At 36.0% G+C, this 19,382-nt stretch overlaps 1 protein-coding gene across 1 annotated transcript in view; it reads right to left on the bottom strand.

Annotated features, from left to right (window-relative positions):
- LOC107037590 (tyrosine-protein kinase Drl) overlaps positions 1-18,215 on the bottom strand; it is a 232,699-nt gene extending 214,484 nt beyond the window's left edge. The window contains exon 1 of the mRNA XM_015256211.2: positions 18,098-18,215. Coding sequence (XP_015111697.2) covers positions 18,098-18,215 — 118 coding nt within the window. The remainder of the gene's footprint in view (positions 1-18,097) is intronic.
- Positions 18,216-19,382: the final 1,167 nt, after the last annotated feature.

Below are 19,382 nucleotides of genomic sequence, written 5' to 3'. Positions count from 1 at the left end.
CTGCGTTTTTGGGGCAAGTGAGGGTCTCAGTGGCATTAGACGGGCCAGAAAATACAGAATCAGCGTTTACCCGGCGGAAAAATTCGATTTTGCCGACAGTCGACTTTCCCCTGAAAAATCCAAGATGACATTTTGGCCCCAGATGAAAAAAAAAATTTTATTTCGACATTTTTAGTGCCTCCGAGTGTTTCATTAGCATCAGAAACGTTAATCGATATAAACATTAAGGAATGTAATCGAAACTAACTTTCATTTTTGAGGCCTTGCAGAGGCTCGAATAAGCCTTGACCTACTGAGCCTCAATACTGAAAGCCTGGACTAGGTCTGAGTTGAACCTCGGCAATGGCCGCTTGAACCGCCCTCATTTCAGGTTCGAGTGAACGATGAAATCAAGCGCGTCCCAGGCCTGAGTCACTGACCCTCGCCAAACCTAGATTGTTTCCATCGTCAGCCTATATAATTCCTACCTGGGAGTGAGGATATTATATAGCATCCCGCTTTCCATGTAATTTATACCTCAACAATATGTAAGGTTGACCGAGTAGATATTCTGGGGATAATATATAAAAAAATATCAACTTGTTTTTCTTCTTGTATCTTGCAGAAGACTGAAAGAGGAATAAAATTTACGGAAACTCGACACTTCAACCATGTATTAGATCATAAACTCCAATGAAACTTTGCGGAATGGTATGCAATCCGATTTGCTCCCATGCTTTTAGGTCAACTCGTATAAATGCAAACCCAACACATGTTGTACTGATTTCGAGGCTGAGTGAACTTCACTTTAGTGGATGAAATCAGGCGACAAATCAAAATAGAATGCCTCACTTTTCCGGGAATTTCATTGGATCCGACATATTCAATTCAACGTCTCTGTCCTTTTCATAATGAGAGGATTCTAAAAACCAAACAAGGGCTATTTCTATTCGGTCTCATCCCCAATGTACTAGAAGTACAACAAAAATTGTGATATGACGAAGTAGACGATTCTAGTAATTACAATTTCATTTTCTGGCATCATAAACCGGAACAGATAATTTATCTGTCTTTATGTACCTCAATAAAGTTCGAGTTTTTATTCCGGATCGTATTCACTGTATGGAAAAAACCCCAAAGGTGAAGCTCTATAAAGCACACCGTTCCTATATCAATTCCCCTCGTCAAACGAGAGTATTTAGTGAGCCGTTTTCGCGCGCTGTCGAATCGCTTTCCCAAAACCCTCGAACAATCGATAATTGATATGCCGTGATGGACACTAACGGGAATCGCTCCCATCCTCCAAAATATAAAAGCCGAATCGACGCACGAGGAAATTTCACCGTCGAACCTCTAGTGCCACTTACAAACTTTTTCAAATTGCTCCCGACGATCATATGAAAAATCCTGCAAAAATAAACTGTCAAATGCGGAAACGGAACACAGAATGAATAAGAAATAAATCGACCTAAAAGTAAATACAAAAAAAAGTAAAAGGGAGAATTAAGAAAGTAAAGAGATCACGATGTGCTCTCTCTTCTTACAGACTCTTGTGAAGTTTCCAGATTGGAAAGGAAAACAAAACTGAGAAAACAAAGTAGAGAAAAAGCTTACGAAGGAGTACATTTATTATTTACCCCCATTTTAGTAGACTCCAAAGCCGAATGAATAATTAACGAGGACTTTCTTGAATACTCAGCTCTCCTTGGGTGAAGGAAAAAACTCAGTAAATCCTCGAGAAGAAATATTATAAAAACAATGGAAAGGTTACTGTCTTTCAGCTTCTCCTCAAATGAAAAACTGGTGAGGAAGACGAATGGGAAATGATCTTTGAAACATCATATATTCATGAATTACCGTCAAGGTAGGAGAACCCGAACGATTATGAGTACCCGAACGCATGCTACTAATTCCGACTTATTTCTAAGTTTTTATAGTTTCCCTCCCTTTTTTTACTCTCTATTAAATTACGGTAGAAACAGAAAACCATAATCTGTTCGACCCAATTTCAATTTTTGAGATTTAAAATAAGAATCTTTTTATAATTTTAATTTTGTGACCGACTGCACTGGGACAACACCTTCAGGCGCTATCAATTAACCTAGTTAAATACGCATGGTCGGTGTAGCGTGTGTCAAACAAAATGTTGGCAACAACTAAATAAAATCATTATTTTCGGTGAAGAAAAGAGTCGATTAAGTGATTGAAATCCAGAAATACGGAAAGAAACTCGCGAAATCGTAGAAAAATTAGTGTTCGAGTCCTACACATCGAAAAATCGAACGTCGCTATATTCAAACGATCCACTTAACCTGTTAAACAAATTTTCCCGCACCTTATCATTCTTTTCTTCATCAAAATATAGTACCGAGCATTAAATTCATTGTTAAATGATTGATCTATCACAGAGAAAAATCAAAAAAAGAGAAAGAAGCAAAATTACAGTGGAGAGGAATTGGAGAAGGCACTGGTAGCTCTGAAAATTGGGCAAAGTTTAGGAGCAGTGAGCAGACTACCAAATACCAAAGACAATCCTTTAAGACAAAAATGTAACAATTGCATATATCACTAATTGAATAAAGACTTTAATTATTGCAACACGTTAGAAGAATCATTGAATGTAGTATACGAGCACAAGAAACTGCACCGTTCAGGTCTAGTGCTTGTGATTCAAGAGCCATTGGACTGCTCGAGTACTAACGTTTCGACCGACACGTCAATTTTCTTTTACTATTATTCACAGGTGCATGAATTTTATATCAAATTGATTTTTTTACGCGAATAATATTGAGTTTCATAATATAACAATTAACTTTTTTAAAGATTTTACATCTGAATAATAAGAAAGACGCATTTTATTACTGGAATATTCTTACGCGTACGGGTACTGGTGCCTCCACGGTATTTGGATGCAATGAAATATATCAATGGAAAATTTGAATGCTATTACAATTACAAGGGGAATTGGAAAATAGAACTCCTGTACCAGTTCCGGAGATGATCAAATGTGCTACAAATCCCTCGAATCAGAAATGACTTCTCGCTGCTCATGAGTGGTCCGTATGTGATCTCATCAATCTTCTCCTACCATGTATGAAAAATGGCCCCTTATAAAGAAAATATTCACCACTGTTTTTTTGAATTTTAACAGAAAAACAACGAGGGTGAAATGATGTATTCCGCGCTTAGGAGAGGTTCTGTGATTAATGCAATGTGCAAAAAGCGAGACAACTCCAAACCGTGAGATTCATGGCAACAAGGTATTGTTCAGTATATCCCAGGGCCGAATTATCAATGTTGTTGAATCATGCAGCCAAGCCTCGGTCTAGAATCACACCTGGGCACTATTTTATAAAAATCAAGTAGAAATACTATTCCAAATGATTCAGTATGATGAAATCCCATTTGAAATATATATTTCAAATTGACTATTTCGGTCGATCAAATGGTATTTATTTGTGTTTTTGCTTTTTTGAAATTGAAATAACATAGTGATTTGATATTTAATTTCAACGAAACAGAAAATGAAATAATATTTCCTATGAATATTTTCCTTTCCTATCCTTCACCACCTTCATTGATCTCTCACGGTGACGTGATCGCAATGACTACGAAAAATTGATTGAATGGAGGGATTATAGCCGTTTTTTCATTAACATTAAACATATTTAATTATGTAATTCAATTGCCATCGGCTAGCGAGCGATGGAATCGAACTTTGAGGGTAATACCGCCCGGCATGCGTCCATAATAATTTTCCCTATTTTCAACCTTCGTTTCCATGCTTTCGCTTCATTTTGAGAAAGATTTCACATGAACAATAATAAATTATCCTGAATTTACCCAATGTTGAAGTGGCCACCGACTACCACAAACAATCGAGCTGTTACTCGACCGCCCTCTAGCTGCAGAGTCTAGGAGCCCTATAGAAACCCTGGGCGGCATTACCCACAAACGCGAAAGCTGATAAAATAGCCAATAATAACTGACAATATTTTTCTGCTATCGAAAAGGTCGCACTGGATGTGGAAATGTATAACGGACATATATTTCGCACTCCATTCAGTTATGGGCCAACTGAAAATTTGGAAAATCTTCAATTCTGGGGTCGAAATATTTTAAGAATTCGGTGGGAAATTATTTGAATTTTTTAAATGAGGTTTCCGCAGGAGAAATTTGAAAATTTCTGTTGATATAAACTTTGGATGTTTTTTTAGACCGTGAGGATCTTTCCAAAATAATTCTCGTCTAGTGTAAGCTACCCAGTAGATGGATACTGCCCTATAGATGGACGAGCTACTTTTGGATAGGAAATTACGCAAAAAAGAACTGAAATGTGAATTGTTGTTTTGAATTTTCACTAACTGTTGTGATTCTTAACCCCTGAGTGACGATTTTTTTTCGATCAATTTTTTTTTCAATTTCTAAACAACAAACGTCCATCTACTGGGCGGTCTTCTTAGGCGTCCATCTACTGGGCAGTTTACACTAATCTCGACGGCATCACTACTCACATGGGTGACGAGGATCATAAGGATCATAAGGGTCAAATAGGGGTAATGACAAAACTATTTTTAAGGGTTGGAGGTTATTATAAAAGGTCGGATGACGATAGGGGTCGAACACTAAACTTCCTTCCCCCTCTTCACTTAACAAAAGGCTCTTTTGATGAAGCTCACCATCTCTGATGGTCGATGGACTGAGAGAAAAACCATCAATTTAAGCCAGCGAGCACACGTCGGAGGTGGCGAGTTAGCCAAATTGCAGTAGTTCACCGACTGGGTAGATCCGGTCGGACGATAACGTAAACCAGCGTGGTTTATGGCCTACCGGACACTTGTCCACGAGTTTCAAACCCTCCATGGCAGTACCACATTCGACATACACGATTGTATGCGGAGTTATAACGTCAGTGGTATCCGTAATCTATGATAACAAATTTATCGTCACATACGTCATCAGCGTGACAGCTCAGTCTGGGTGATTCGAGGATTTATATTGGTGGGAGATGGTCAGCTTGACTTCCAAATGGATTGGGAGATCATGCGAAATTGAATTGTTGTTCTCATCATATTTAAAAAATCAGTAATGTTGGAAAATAACAAAAAAAATTTCAGATTCATTAAGAAAATTTTTACGTCAAATCGAAAATTTCCTATTTGTTGTGTCGGGATAACTATTTTTTGGCTCAGGAGTTCGATTATAATATTTTTAACCCATTTCCGGATGTATGGATGTGTGTACGTGACTGAAATTTTTCCACGATAACTGAAAGAATAATTGTTTAAATGAATCTAATTGTGAATTAAAATATTCTTCCCAACGCCATCATGGCCGAGTTCGATCATGAAATTAATCAATTTTTAGCTTTTTTAGCTTCCCAAAGCTAAGCCTGCCCACCACCGCAGTGCGCTCACCCCGTAGGGCCTTTTCCATAGTTCTCATTCACAAATTACACTGTTAGAAAATTATACTCTTAAAATATCATGTGAAAAATCATGAAATTTTTCACAGCGACATAGTCCCATGAAATTTATGTATATTCCTTGACTGATAAGTCAATTAATTTCTTCATTATTCAAGTAATTCTCAATTTCCAAATCCATGGGATACAGAAAAATATTAAACATTGGGAGGATTCAGGCAACAAATTTTTAGAATTCTCAATTTATTGGAAATTTAATTGAATTAAATATTCAATTTTCTCAATGGTTTCGGAGATTCAGACTTTCATAAAAATGTCAATGATGACTGAATACGAAAAATCCAATTTTCTTTAACTTTCAAGATCAACGAAAAATTTTATGAACGCTTTCATTTGATATTGAGTTTTAGCTCACAACATCGAAAATTCAGATAGAGTTGTGATTAAAATTTCAAAAAAATTCTAACAGTGCAAGAAAATCATATGAATTATGTTTTTATGATTTCTGCTTGACCTTCAACTCCAGACAGAAATTCTTCTAAAAACAGTCCAGACGAAAACAACCATTAACCCCACATGTCGGTATTGAAACAATGGTAAATCGATATGGAATCGCTGTGGTTCTCATCAAGTGGCACTGTTTCATTCCAAAAGCAGCATGAGTTCCAATTGGAGTGAGTAGCTATTAAAATTGGAATCGCACCCTCGTAATCTGTGAATTGCAACAACTCGTGCTGGAATTTTTGAGGCTTATGGGACCGTTTAATACGATTGACATCGAAATCACTCGTGTAATCCAACAGTATTTCAGTGAAAATATTAATCTCCAAACGTCACTCGCAAATCAGCATTTCCACTTTACTTTTTACATGGAACAGAAAAAATTTTGCTTTCAATCCATCACTCAGCAAGCATTCAAAACCTCAATATATCATATGAATACAATTTTTTATAAAAACTCCTGCCAATTTGAAACTCAGATAGTTCATAAGTAAAAAAATAAAAAATCCCATAAACTCAGAATTTAAGTGGGACTCCGTAACTGATAGAAACGTGGCTAATTAAAGCGACAAAATGACCGAATAAATTTTTTAATTGAAGAGGGAGACATTTCGCTGAACATGAAGCGAAGAATTTATGATGTAAGAGATACTCGCAATATTCACTTTGAATGCCCGCCAATTAATGCCATGAAAAGACGCAATTTTTGCTCGGAAAAAGCCAGTCACCTTCTCACACCGATATTTTTTACATCGCAGTTCCATTCTACCAGAAGGTCGCTACATTTTTTCCTCCTCTTCATCTCTTTCTCCTCTCTTTTTCCTCGCTTTTACTCTCCCCTCACCTTGGTGGTGTGCAAGCGTCCTCCGTGTCTCACGGTCCGTGGAGAAAGAACTTTTCCACGGAAGTAAAGTCATTCCGTCGGTGCAATCTAAGTTAAGTGACTTCCAAAGGGCGGAAGGGGGGAAAGGGGTGGTTGGTGCGCGTTCCGTCTCCAAAACTCCGGTCCTCGCGCGCTTTCCACCGAGTTTAGTACGTACAGCTGCCCTCGTCTCCCTCTCTGACTGCCATACCTTCACCAGTTTGGCCCTTCTGGCCAATGAGACAAGGAATAACGGAATGAGAATTATTATCCTGTTTTCTCGGCTGAAAAGTTTTTGGAATTTCACGTAGGATAAATTACGTGCATTAAGTCAATTAGAAGTTTCTTGTTTTGCTCAATGTTATTGAGAGTTGTCCGAATAATTTTGATTTTTTTTGGGAAGGTGGGATTTTCAACATCTGTATTAATTTGCAGACCAATTTTGTGACGGGAGAACAGAGGATTTTATATTTTTCCGCACATACGCGTAACATACTTTATTTGTGATACATATCGAGTTCACTGTTCAGGGTGGTAGTGGTGGTAAAGTACACTATTAAAAATTTTCGTCTCAATTTTTTGTGCCAAATTCCGGAAATTTTGATCATGTTCAAGTTCCACTGAAATTTAAGGAAGTTTTGTCATTAAAAAATCAAATATTCCATTGATTTTCTATTTAAATGATCTGGAAATCAATAAAATACTTGATTCTTCAGTTAAATTATTCTGTGAAAATTCAGAAAAATCAGGAACATTCAAGAAAAAATAGGAAATTCATGTCATTTTGTTTCTCAATAATCATGTTCCACTTGAAATTCAATCAAGTTATGAAATTTCCATCTCACTCCCACTGAAAACTCATGAATTGCCGTGGATTCTACTTAAAACTTGAAATTTCATAACCATTTTTTCCTTAAATTCGATTCAATGTCACTCTTATGAAATTTACTTAATATGTTCCACGAAATTTCAAAAAAATTCCAACTGTGTAGTCGTTTTTGGAAAGGGAGTGCGTAAAGGTCAAGATTGTGCGGAAATAGTATATTTTGAAATTTTGCTAGTATACTAGTGACGAGATCTGCATTCATATCTATGAATGTCATATTCATTTTACTTCCAAATGTAACATTTTCAATCGCTCAAAATTAAGTTTTCAATTTTTTGCGTTAGGGAAAATAATTATGTGGTGTAAAAAGTCCGAATGTACGATTTTTAGATGGTGTCTGTGTGTATATATGTCTGCATATATGTGGTCTTTTTTTCTTCATTTTTTTCATTTTCTTAAAAAGGATCAATTCAATTTCATGATTTTCTTCATGAATATAGACTTTAATACGCCCTAACATTCATTGACACCAATTAAAATTCAATTTTTCGTACAGTGAAAAGGAATAGAAAACCAGAAAATTCCAGTAAATATATTCATACATTTTCAGGACAGTGACACTGAATGCTATTTACGGGGAAAAATGATGAAATTTCAGATTTCACTGAAAATTCAATGTAATTTGGCACTGAATATTCATATCAGATTAGAAATTCAAATACATTAAGGAATTCTCGTCTTTATGCTGCTTAAAATCTTGGAATTTTACAAAATTTTCCGTGAAGCCTGAAATTTCATGATTTTTATTCCCCTAAATCGCATTCAGTGTCACTGTCCAGCAAATTAGTTGTCAACTAATAGTAGTCAACTGTCCATGAAATTTCATCTTTTATTCTACCAGTATAGAAATTTCATTTCGTGCGTTGGCGGGCGACATTCAATGTTATAGGCAGTTTGGCTCAAGGTCGCAGAATTTCGATCAATTTCTACTAGGGCAACATTCGGTAAAGAGCTGCGACTACTCAAGAGTTCAAATTTTTTATATCTGATGGATTGGGATTTTTTCTACAACCAGCACTAGAATTTTTCTAAAGAATTTCGCTCCGTGTACCGTAATGCTCAAAGTTCTTTCCTTTAGTGGGAAAAACGGAAATCATTTTCATCTCAAATCGTGGAAAAACGAGTGGTACTTATACAAGCATTATCGGTCTGCCCAATCTCCGTCGAGTGACACTTTTGAGGAGAAAGCGCTCACAACATGAGCAAAAAAAAAGAGAAAGAAAAAAACAACATGAAGGACCGCACATCTCTCCAGGGACTCGCACATCAACCACGTGTGTGAACGACACGACGATACGCTCTGGAGTCGGTGAGAGAATCCGGGGAGAAACTTTTCTCTATCGTTTCAAATTTCATTTCATCCCTCGCTCTACCCTCTCATGTCTCTCATCTGTGTTCCCATTCGGATGAGAAATTCATGGGGTTTCTCCACTTTAATAGTTTCCATGAAGCCTTTTTATATGAGTAAAATTGAAATATTCATACTCCGAAAACTGAATGAACCGATGCGTCAGGCAAATACGAAAATTTTCTATACAAAATGAAGTCGAATCAGCAAATGAAAATTAATGATGCCGCGAGGCATTTATTGAGACATCACGAGACAAAACTTTGGAGAGATTATCTCGGTCTCAACGAAATGGAAATCTTCGCTATCGTCTCAGTCTCAAAATACGCAATATCGACTTCTCTCGTGATGACTCCGAGTCAATTTATTTCATCTCGGATTTCAGTTTTTCGCGTTTTTCATATACACTGATAGAACGGATTAGTTATTGTTAATGAATGGATTTTGGTTGGAGGTTAGGGTCTATTCGGTCCCACCAAATGTTCATTCGTTAATAGTTAACGAATTTCGTTTGGAATAAATGAATCATTCTATCAGTGTACAGAAAACCGAGACGAGACAAACCGAAACAAAAACCCAGATTTTATATTAAAAAACACGAAAAATTTGAGACCGAGATGAGATGAATCGACTCGGAGTCATAACGAGAGGAGTCGATACTGTATAGTTCGAGACTGAGACGAGAGCAATGATTTCCGTGTTCATTGAGAACAAGATCATCTCTCCAAAGTTTTATCTCATAAAGTGTCTCGCGGCATCAGTAATGAAAATATCTCAATGATCCTTAAATTATTGAATAAAAATCGTTGATGTATAGCCAAAGGGATGTAGGTGTCAAAAACCCCTTTTTGAAAGCCAAAATGGGGTAAAAGGGCTTTTTAAAATTCAAAAGGGCGTACATCCCGTTTCAATAGTTTTACGACTTCTCATCCAATTTCTGAACAAAAATGTATTAACAAACAAGTGGGAAATTGCTCTTGTATTGTCTATAGTATAGTCATTTTTGGTAATAAATTAGTAATATGCTTCCGAATGGTTATTTTGCATATCATTTCCTTCTGTCATGTAAAATTAATTGTTTATTTCATTTTCACGCTTGATTTTTCTCAACCGCTTCAAATATCATAATAACAACACCTTCCCAGGGCCATTATGCGGTCACGATATGCACAAAACTATCAATTTATTCTGAATCCTTTGCCAACGTTTCAACTGCTAAATGCACTCCTCATAAGGGCCATTTTATTTCATATAATCATCTAATTCTTCTTATTGAACATTGTAATGTAAGAGTTGATGTATTTGCTTAAATAGATGGACCTGATGAGGAGTGCATTTAGGACTTCACTGAGAGAAAAATATAATTCTTCTGACTATATTTCATCACCATCGAATTATAGTCAAAAAGTCCTCAACAATTTTTCATGGATTACGGTAACTATAGCCGGAGAAGTAATTACTACAATGGAATGTAGTCATTGCAACTATTTTATAGTTCTCATCACGATAGATTTGTCGTGGTTACTTTTGAACTTTGGTTAGTTTAACTGCATTTTGATTTGCAAAAATTACGCTTGTGAAGTTACTATAATGTTATGTGTCGCATACAAAAAAAAATCGTATCGTTCATCAAAATGCCTCAACTATTTTCTTATTGTAAATCGAACTTCAGATTTTTCTCTCAGTGTTGAAACGTTGGCAAAGGATTCAGAATAAATTAATAGTTTTGTGCATATCATGACCGCATAATGGCGCTGGGAAGGTGTTGTTATTTTATTTCATTTTATTAAGGGGATAGATTGGTGAAATTTAAAAGTCTTCACTGGGCCTTAGGAACCATAGAACAGTTTGTAATATATGACGGAATACGGGAATAACCAGGAAAAATCGCGGACCTGATCGATTTTGCCCCGGATAACCACAAAAAACATCATTTTTTTGCTGTTTTAACTTTCACAATGCTCCTTGCGCCACAATTTTCATACAATTTTAGTTTTTTTTTAAATGTTCGTTACCTTCCAAAAAATAAAGTTAAGCATCCGTTTTACTTTATTTGCAATAGATCATGAATAAATGAATTTTGAATTTCATAAATTTGTCGCGTCTCGTCTTGCGCGTATGTCCTAGAGATACACCCCTTTCGTTCTCATTATTTGGAGATATGCCCATTTGTCATTATCAAAATAAATTGGTGAAAATCGTTGGAAAAAGTAAATAAATTAAATTCTAACGATTAAAAAAAACATACGCCCCGTTGACTACATCACCGATGAAACATTTCTGTAAAATTTTCTAAATAAAAACATAACAAACCAATTGCTTATTATTTGCATTCCCACTAAACCAGATATCAACAGATTTATCTTCATCATTTGAATATTTTTCAAACCGGAAATAATAAACGAAAAATAATTGTTCATCCCATAAAATAATTGTTGACATTCACTGAATAAATTCTCATTTTGCGAGATTATCAGAGATGAAAAAAAACCATTATGAAACAAAAAAATGGTGGACCTCTAGAGATTTAATTCAGTTGGAACATATAATGGAATAATATATGACACGTTATCACCTAAAATTATCCCAAACGCTTCATCTCCCCCAAGTGACTCAACGAATTTTATTATCAAAATGAAAAAAATACGAATAATGCATTTAAATGGGCGTAGCATCGCACGTGTTATTCCAATACATGAAAATGATATTTTGTTTTCATTAAATGAATAGGCTCTCTAGTGTGCCTCGAGTCTCGTGTGTACATGCACGCGGTTGAGCTATGAATCATTCGGAGAAAACCGAGTGAGAGGGAGGCCTACGTAAAGTGATATACAGGCGCGTGGCCAGACCGTTCATATGTGCACACCACTTACGGTATTCCCTTGCAGGTTTTCGCATAAACCTCGTACGCACATAGTCGGTTGCCCCCGCTGCAACCCGTGAATTTCCCTTGGTCTCGTAAATTAGTGGAATAGATGAGTTATTTCGGCATGTTAATATTAATTTTTTTTGGCTGAATAAATCGTGGCTCATTGGGAGAATAAATTTCGTGGTATTAAGTGAATAGATTGGGACTATTTATGGTTTTGGGAACTTCGGGGGAAATAGGGAGGGGAGAGGACAGAATTTTTTTTCGCTGCATCAGGATTATTTTTAATTAATGATATCAAGTACTTTGTTCAAGTGAGCAACTTTTTTAAAGCAAGATTTAAGTTTTGCCTAAAATCATGCCGTCCGCATACTTCTTCAGATTTTTCATTGCTAAGTAAATTTGTTCGAGAAATTCTTCAATAAATTTTGTAACAATAATTTATTCAATTTCACTCTTGACTCTTGTCGTTTTAACCTCTAATGATCATATGATCATTGTCTAACAGCAAGAATGGGCGGATTCAAACCACCCAATATGGCCGCCATACCAATCAAGAAGCGTTTAATTCGATTGTTTGCAATAATCAGTACGAAACATTAGGCTTTTCTATGTCGTAAAAAACAGAGTATAAAGAAGAAAAAAGTTATTGAAAAATTACTGGTAAATGTTAAGAAAGAAGGTCTCACCACCGATCTTTCTGAAAACATAACCATCGGATCGGTGGAGGGCCCCTCTCTCAACATTTACCAAACGTTTTACACTAATTTATCAATCACATGAAAAGAGTCAGAGGAAAAAAAACAAAAATTTCTATCACTGTTTCGCACCGTAACCAGCTTTCGAAAAGATTTGTCAAGATTTCCTCCTAAAATCATTTATATTGGAAATAGATAGGAGAGAGTGGGGCAAAATGAAATAGTCGAAAAACGACTGTATGACGCAATTCAAGCAACTTATTCCATAACCTCTGTTCTATCTCGTGGAAGTGTTTAAACAAAAACGATAGGGCCTGACGGAAGCTCGCCCCCATGCGTCCTACAGAGCAAGGTCCGACCCGCGCGGGCGAGCTCACCCGGAAAATTCGTCGAATATTTCCCTCAAGCTTCCTTGCAAAAAACCAAATATATCAAGTTTTGTAGAAAAATCCTTCGTGCTGCGCATTTGCGATTTTTAGCCTGCAAAACTTGACACCTTCGTTTGTTTACAATGAAGCTTTCGAGAAATATCCGATAATTTTGGAGGTCTTGAGGCAATACAACTGACAATTTTCTCAATTCTGATTTTGACCAATAGAGTGCACTCTATTTGACCAATAGAGTGCAGTATTCGGGGTCACGTGACGCGTTTCACACTGATAATTTCCCCGCCTGCAGGGGAATTATCAGACTGATAATTTCCTTGTAGCCTGTCAATTGTTTTCTACGAATTTGACAGATATTCCTCACATTTTGGTGAAATGTGTCCCGTAACCCCGAACACTGCACCCTGATCGGCCAAAATCAGAATTGAAGAAATTGTCCTCCGAATACCCCTCGGCCTTCAAAATTTATCGAATATTTCCCTCAAGTTTTCCTGCATATCAACGATCGGGATCGGTTTTGCAGGAAAATTGGAGTAAAAAATTTTAATCTGCAAAACTGATCCCTCTCGTTGTTATGCAACAAAACATTCGGGAAATATCCGATAATTTTGAAGGTCTTGGGATATTATAGCTTAAAATTTTCGAAAGTACTTTGAAGAATTACCGCTAACCACAATAAAATAGTTGTGCGATCGCATGACAAAAATATGAAGAGAATTCTCTGATTTTTTTAAGGACAATTTGTTGAAGATGAATCAATGAATGAATTGGGATTATTCTCTATGAATTGATTGAATTATAGGAATTCATAACAGGGATATACGGATATAAGTTTACAGTTTTTCCCATGAAAATATTTGTCATGAATTCTACTGAAAATTCTCCATAGTACTCGTAAGAATTACTGCTGTACAATAAAATAGTTGTGATTGTATGACAACAATTTTGCCGCATATTTTCAATTCCATCAAATTTCCATATTCAATAATTCAATGTACTCCGCAAAACTCGAAAGTTCCATTTACCGCGTATCCAGTATGAAAATTTATTGTCGAATGAATTTCAAGAGAAGAGGAGACAAGAAAGAAACGAGAGGAAAAAAATTTGTATCCTCAGGAACGATAGGGAAAAATTGAGTGTGGTAAAAAAATATATACAGAGACGTACGTTACAGTGCACTCCGCAGCAGATCCTATTGGAAATAAACATTCTCGAGTACTAGATATGAACGCATTTCAAATGGAACGTGAAATCGCTTTTTCCTCGTTCCACACGGTTATACAGTAACTCAACAACTACCAACCCCTCTCGTCATGGAGTACAGGGGACCTGTCGAGGGTACGAAGATGGAAAGAATGTAATATCGAATATCGTGTGATAATGAACCCCTTCGAAACAATCTGACGCCTTTACACATTTTTTTTATTTCATCGTCACGATTTGCCTTCGATTAAACTAATGCGTTTTTAACTTCCCGACTCGAAAAGAGGGAGTTATTGTCATGACTTCGATAATCAAATGTGGAAATTACGCATGAAAATAATGCGATTAGATTTATATTTTTAGTATAGTCAGTGTCTGATTAAATTTTAATAAAAATCGTTTTAGTCTTTTCTCAGTTATTGAGGTCAAACTTTCGAAACTTGCGATTTTTTTCTGATAAACCAAGAGAAGGGAATTAGTCGAAAAGTTATTGGCTCGACCCATAACGGGTCACATCTACTTTTACTAACGCCTACCCGTCGCAACCTAACCGGAAGTGAGCGAAGCGGGCGACCGTCCTCTGTTTTTTTTGCATTCGATGACACTTGGGCATTAATTAACGATATTGCTGAAGACCAACGGAATCTCTTTTTTCGTCAATTAGCGAAGTTCCTTTCTTTCTTGTGAACATGGAGAGAAATATTCAATAAAAATTACGTAACTTTTCCGTAATTTCGGAGCGAAATCTGGTTGTAAGAAATTTTACAGAACTGTCACGGAATTTTTCCGGAGCGTTCCGTAATTTTTATCTGAATCTCCTGTGAAAAATTACGATACTGGCACTTAAATTTTCTGAGTTGATTCCGTAATCGGTCAGTGAATTGTGAGTTCCGTAATTTTTACTGAATATTTCTTTCCGTGAATTTGTTCAATTTTTTCGCCGGATTTCATAGCGAATTCAGGATTTTTGTACCTAGGTTCCACATGGACAGTAGCATTAACAAGAAACGAGGGAGTATGGTGCAACACGAAATTTTCGTGGCCATCGGTAGTTCAAAGATCTTAACTTTTCATTAAGGGAGGACACTATAGAAATTTAAAAGTCCTGCAGTAAAAAAATGGCCTCTTTTTTTGTCACAAATGTAGTCAATAAAAAAATATCTTTCGACCGACCTACGTGCATTCTATAGGGCGGGGAATTAATAATTTGAATTTGAATTAATAATTTGAAAAACTAAAAAGAAACGAGTAAAAATGATCAGATCGGTTCGAAATTGATATACAATGCAGACCGCACTAAAATGAACAAAGCTATGAATAGAAATTTTAACCCGATGTTTTTAACTTCCCGGGCAGGGAAGTTATTGTAATGCCCCCGAAAATGAAAAATCAATTTTCCATGATATCTCCACGTTTCAAGGTGTTTCTAATGTTCCTCGATAGTTTTTAACAAAATGTCTGTGGGTGTGTGTGTGTGTGTGTTACTTTGTACGTATGTGGTCAAAATTTTGGTCAACGATTTCTCGTGAACGAATGGTCCGATTTAACTTTTTTTTTCTCCAATCGATACGTCTTCATGTAACTTAGACCGGATTAGATTTTGGTTGATATTGGTCTGATGGTTTTCGAGTTATTCCAGAACAAAAAATTCAAAATAGAAAAAAATAACCAAAAATTTCTCATTCTCATAAGATGCTCATAACGAACGATTATAATGAAGAAAAGCTCTTCATTTTCTCCAATTTTTTTCATATATTTTTCACCATGATATTTCTTCCGTTTTTTACTAATTTTTTATTTATTTTATCAACTTCCCGATCTATCGGGTAGTTATTGTAATCACCCTGAAAATGAATCATTAGTTTTTTGCGATTTATCCACGTTTCTCGGTGTCTAAAACACTTCTAAACAACATGTCTGCATGTGTGTGTATGTGTGTATGTAGGTCTGTATGCCACGGAATTTTCGTTATTGAAATTTTAGATCACCCGGTAAGAAAAAATGATGCGAGAAACATTTCAAAGCCACAAACACGAAAAACGATATTTTCACTTGACGGGGTAAAGTGAGTTGTGTTCAACATGTTTCATGCTTTATTAGGTACCTAATAATATGTCAAGAGTCCCTCAATAACTATTTTCATCAACCAAAGCCTTTCAAATTTCACCATGCTATACTTCGTTCAGAGTTGTAAATCCATTGCTGTAAATCCGATCATTTAAAGTACTCGGAAATCGAGGTAAAAGTGGGAAAACTCATTCACTACACTGAATCCAGAATGAACCAGCCCTCAGAAAAATCCTGAATAACATGGGTTTCACACAAGTTTGGGAGGTTTTTTTCGCATGCAATCAGTACACTGTCTTTTTCTTTGAGGGCTTTTTTTCGATTACCGAGATCTACGTAAAAGTCCTCATAAAAATTTTGATATATTTTTTAGGATTCAAGATGATTCCCAGAACTTGATCTTCAAATCCATCTCACCAACTCGTCGATCTTACCAACTTCTCTGCTGTTCGATATGGTTACATCTGCTTACTATCGTAGGAGCAGGCACCATACCTTACCAACTTTTTATTATCTTACTAAATTCTTGATTCTTTTTTATAGTTGTACCGCACCGTATAACTTTTTTTGCTGCATTTTTTTTCTAAAATTTTCAGAAATTCACAAAACTGCAGAGATAACGCAGATGAATAATATCACGGCGGTAATGATAGAACGCAAAAATGGTATTATTTTTCGCATGAATCTGCAATGCTTTGCTAGAAATATAAAGAGGTTGTTATAGACTGTCAGAAAAAAAATGAAATTTCATCGACAGTTAACTTCTAATTTTCAGGACAGTAACACTGAATGCGATTTAGGGGAAAAAAATTATAAAATTTCAGGTTTCACTGGAAATTCAGTAAACTTCCAGAATTTTCAGCAGTGCAAAGATGAGAATTTCTTAATTTATTTGAATTTCCAATCTAATATGAATATTAAGTGCCAAATTACATTGAATTTTGAGGTGAAAGCTGAAATTTCATTATTTTTTCCCCCTAAATCGGATTTAGTGTCACTGTCCTGAAAATTCCACAATATAGGGTAAATGCAACGGCGTTCGAACTCGTCCAGTGATTGAACTAATTTATATATTTATCGTAGAACAAATGCGAAAAGGGAGTATGTTTTATTCATTTTCCACCCAACATGTTCCAATTCTAGATCACTCATTGAAATGCAATATATTTCATTCCCTCCAATTGAGCTCTGTCCTTCAATTTTATCGTATCCGTTATAGTCTCCAAAAATATGAATCTCCAATTCAGAATGAAACATTGATATTGTTTCATTTTACCATGAAATATCGGACCGTTAAACCGGCATCGTAAAGTGACTCTTGTGTGTCGTAAAATTTGCTGTTACATTGTTGCAACCATGTACACGAGGCACAACATATCTTGTAACTGTCTTCTTTCCCTGTTTGTCCTACGTTCCACACTCGGGTGATACTGGCATCGAGCCAGAAATTCAAAAACTAAAAGACTCGAGACCAAAACATCCAGTGTAGTGAATTCCAACTGACACCGAGCGTACGGTTTTTCGGGGAATATAAAACTTTGAAATCGAGTTCTAGGGGAACGGTGTCCCTGCGATATGATGCCAGGGTAAACAAAGCACCTCCGTTGAGGCGAAATACGAGAGAGCAAAACAAGATAATAAAATGCAGAAAAAATATTGGAGCAGAGATTTCTCTTTGTTTTTGTTTTCGCCTATTACTTCCGATAAAATTATTGTGGATTTTTACATTCATATCATAAACAAAAGGAACATTCGATTATAAACAAGCCAAAATGACGAATAATATTTTCAAATTTTTTTTTATCGTTTTCATTTCTTTTTCTTAATGAAAAATTAATAGTTATTTGTAAAATAGACGATGTCTTTCACTTACCCAACAGCTTCATGACTTGAGACTGACTGATGAAAATATTCAAATAGCCATCACTACACCCCATAAAAACAAGAAGTACACAAATACGTAAAATTCTCACTGGTCTCCACAACCACATTTTCACATATCCGTTTTGACTGACCACGCTGGCATTGCACGTGTCTCACGTGGATTCATTCACATCGGTTCAAACGTCATCGAAAAATCTTGTTTAAATTTTGATTCACATGATCCCTCCCTCAGAGGATTACTCTACATTTTATTCCACGAGACGGCCATAAAATACCCCGAAACTACGGATTTCCTTCACTTTCAAAATTTTATCAATTCGCGATTGTTTTCATCGCGAATATTTGGATTTTCTCTGATGGACAGACGGTATGTTTTTATTGATAGAAATGTTGGAAATTAATTATTGTAATTTTTGATTATGAATTTTGATGAAAAAATGATTGTAAGTCACGTGGCAGTGAAGGATTCTGAATGAGCATTCACAGAGAGAAGCCGTATCTCTGCATCCGTCTACGTTCGGACGCAACTGAACCAAACAGACGGACACAGCGTGTGCGGTTATTGCCGTTGGTGTTGTCGCGCACGCGTCTGAAGAGCATGAGGACGAATAACCCACCCCTCATTCTACCACCTCGTAACGTATAATCCAGGGGGAATATTCCCTAAAAATTGTCTCCAATGCTCTGTTATTATTTTTACCAATCATAAAATTCTGACTTTTTGTTCATGAATATTTGAGGGGAGATCAGAGTGAAATTTGGAAGTCCCTGGATTTAGTCATAATAGAGCAGAGAATTTTCGGTATTTATTAGGGCCTGCAAAAAAGCGGGAAAACACCCAATAAATGACGTAAAAATCGAACTAAAGAATTAATTGATGATTATTGAAGGGGAAGAATTGAATATTAACAACTAACCAGCAGACTAGGTCAAATTTACCCGGCTCTCATTTTTTTCTCAATAAATTATAGCTACTGCGAAATAATTATCTATTTTAAAGAACCTTGCATACATTCAGATTTTACTCCCAGTGACAGATCTTCACTGTTAAAAATTTTTGCCTGAATTTTCTGGTACACTTTTTGGAAATTTTTATAGAATTTAATTACCACTGAAATTTCAAGGAGTTTCGTAACTGATAATTAAGGAGTTCTCGTCTTCAGGCTGCTTAAAATTCTGGTATTTTACTGAATTTTCAGTGAAACCAGAAATTTCATGATTTTATTCCTCTAAATCGCATTCAACGTCACCGTCCTGAAAATTAATAGTCAACG

This window comes from Diachasma alloeum, unplaced genomic scaffold (genome assembly GCF_001412515.2).
Source record: "Diachasma alloeum isolate Michigan unplaced genomic scaffold, Dall2.0 Dall_scaffold_00256, whole genome shotgun sequence".
NCBI classification, from domain to species: Eukaryota; Metazoa; Arthropoda; class Insecta; order Hymenoptera; family Braconidae; genus Diachasma; species Diachasma alloeum.
This window is presented reverse-complemented; position numbering and strand designations above follow the sequence as displayed.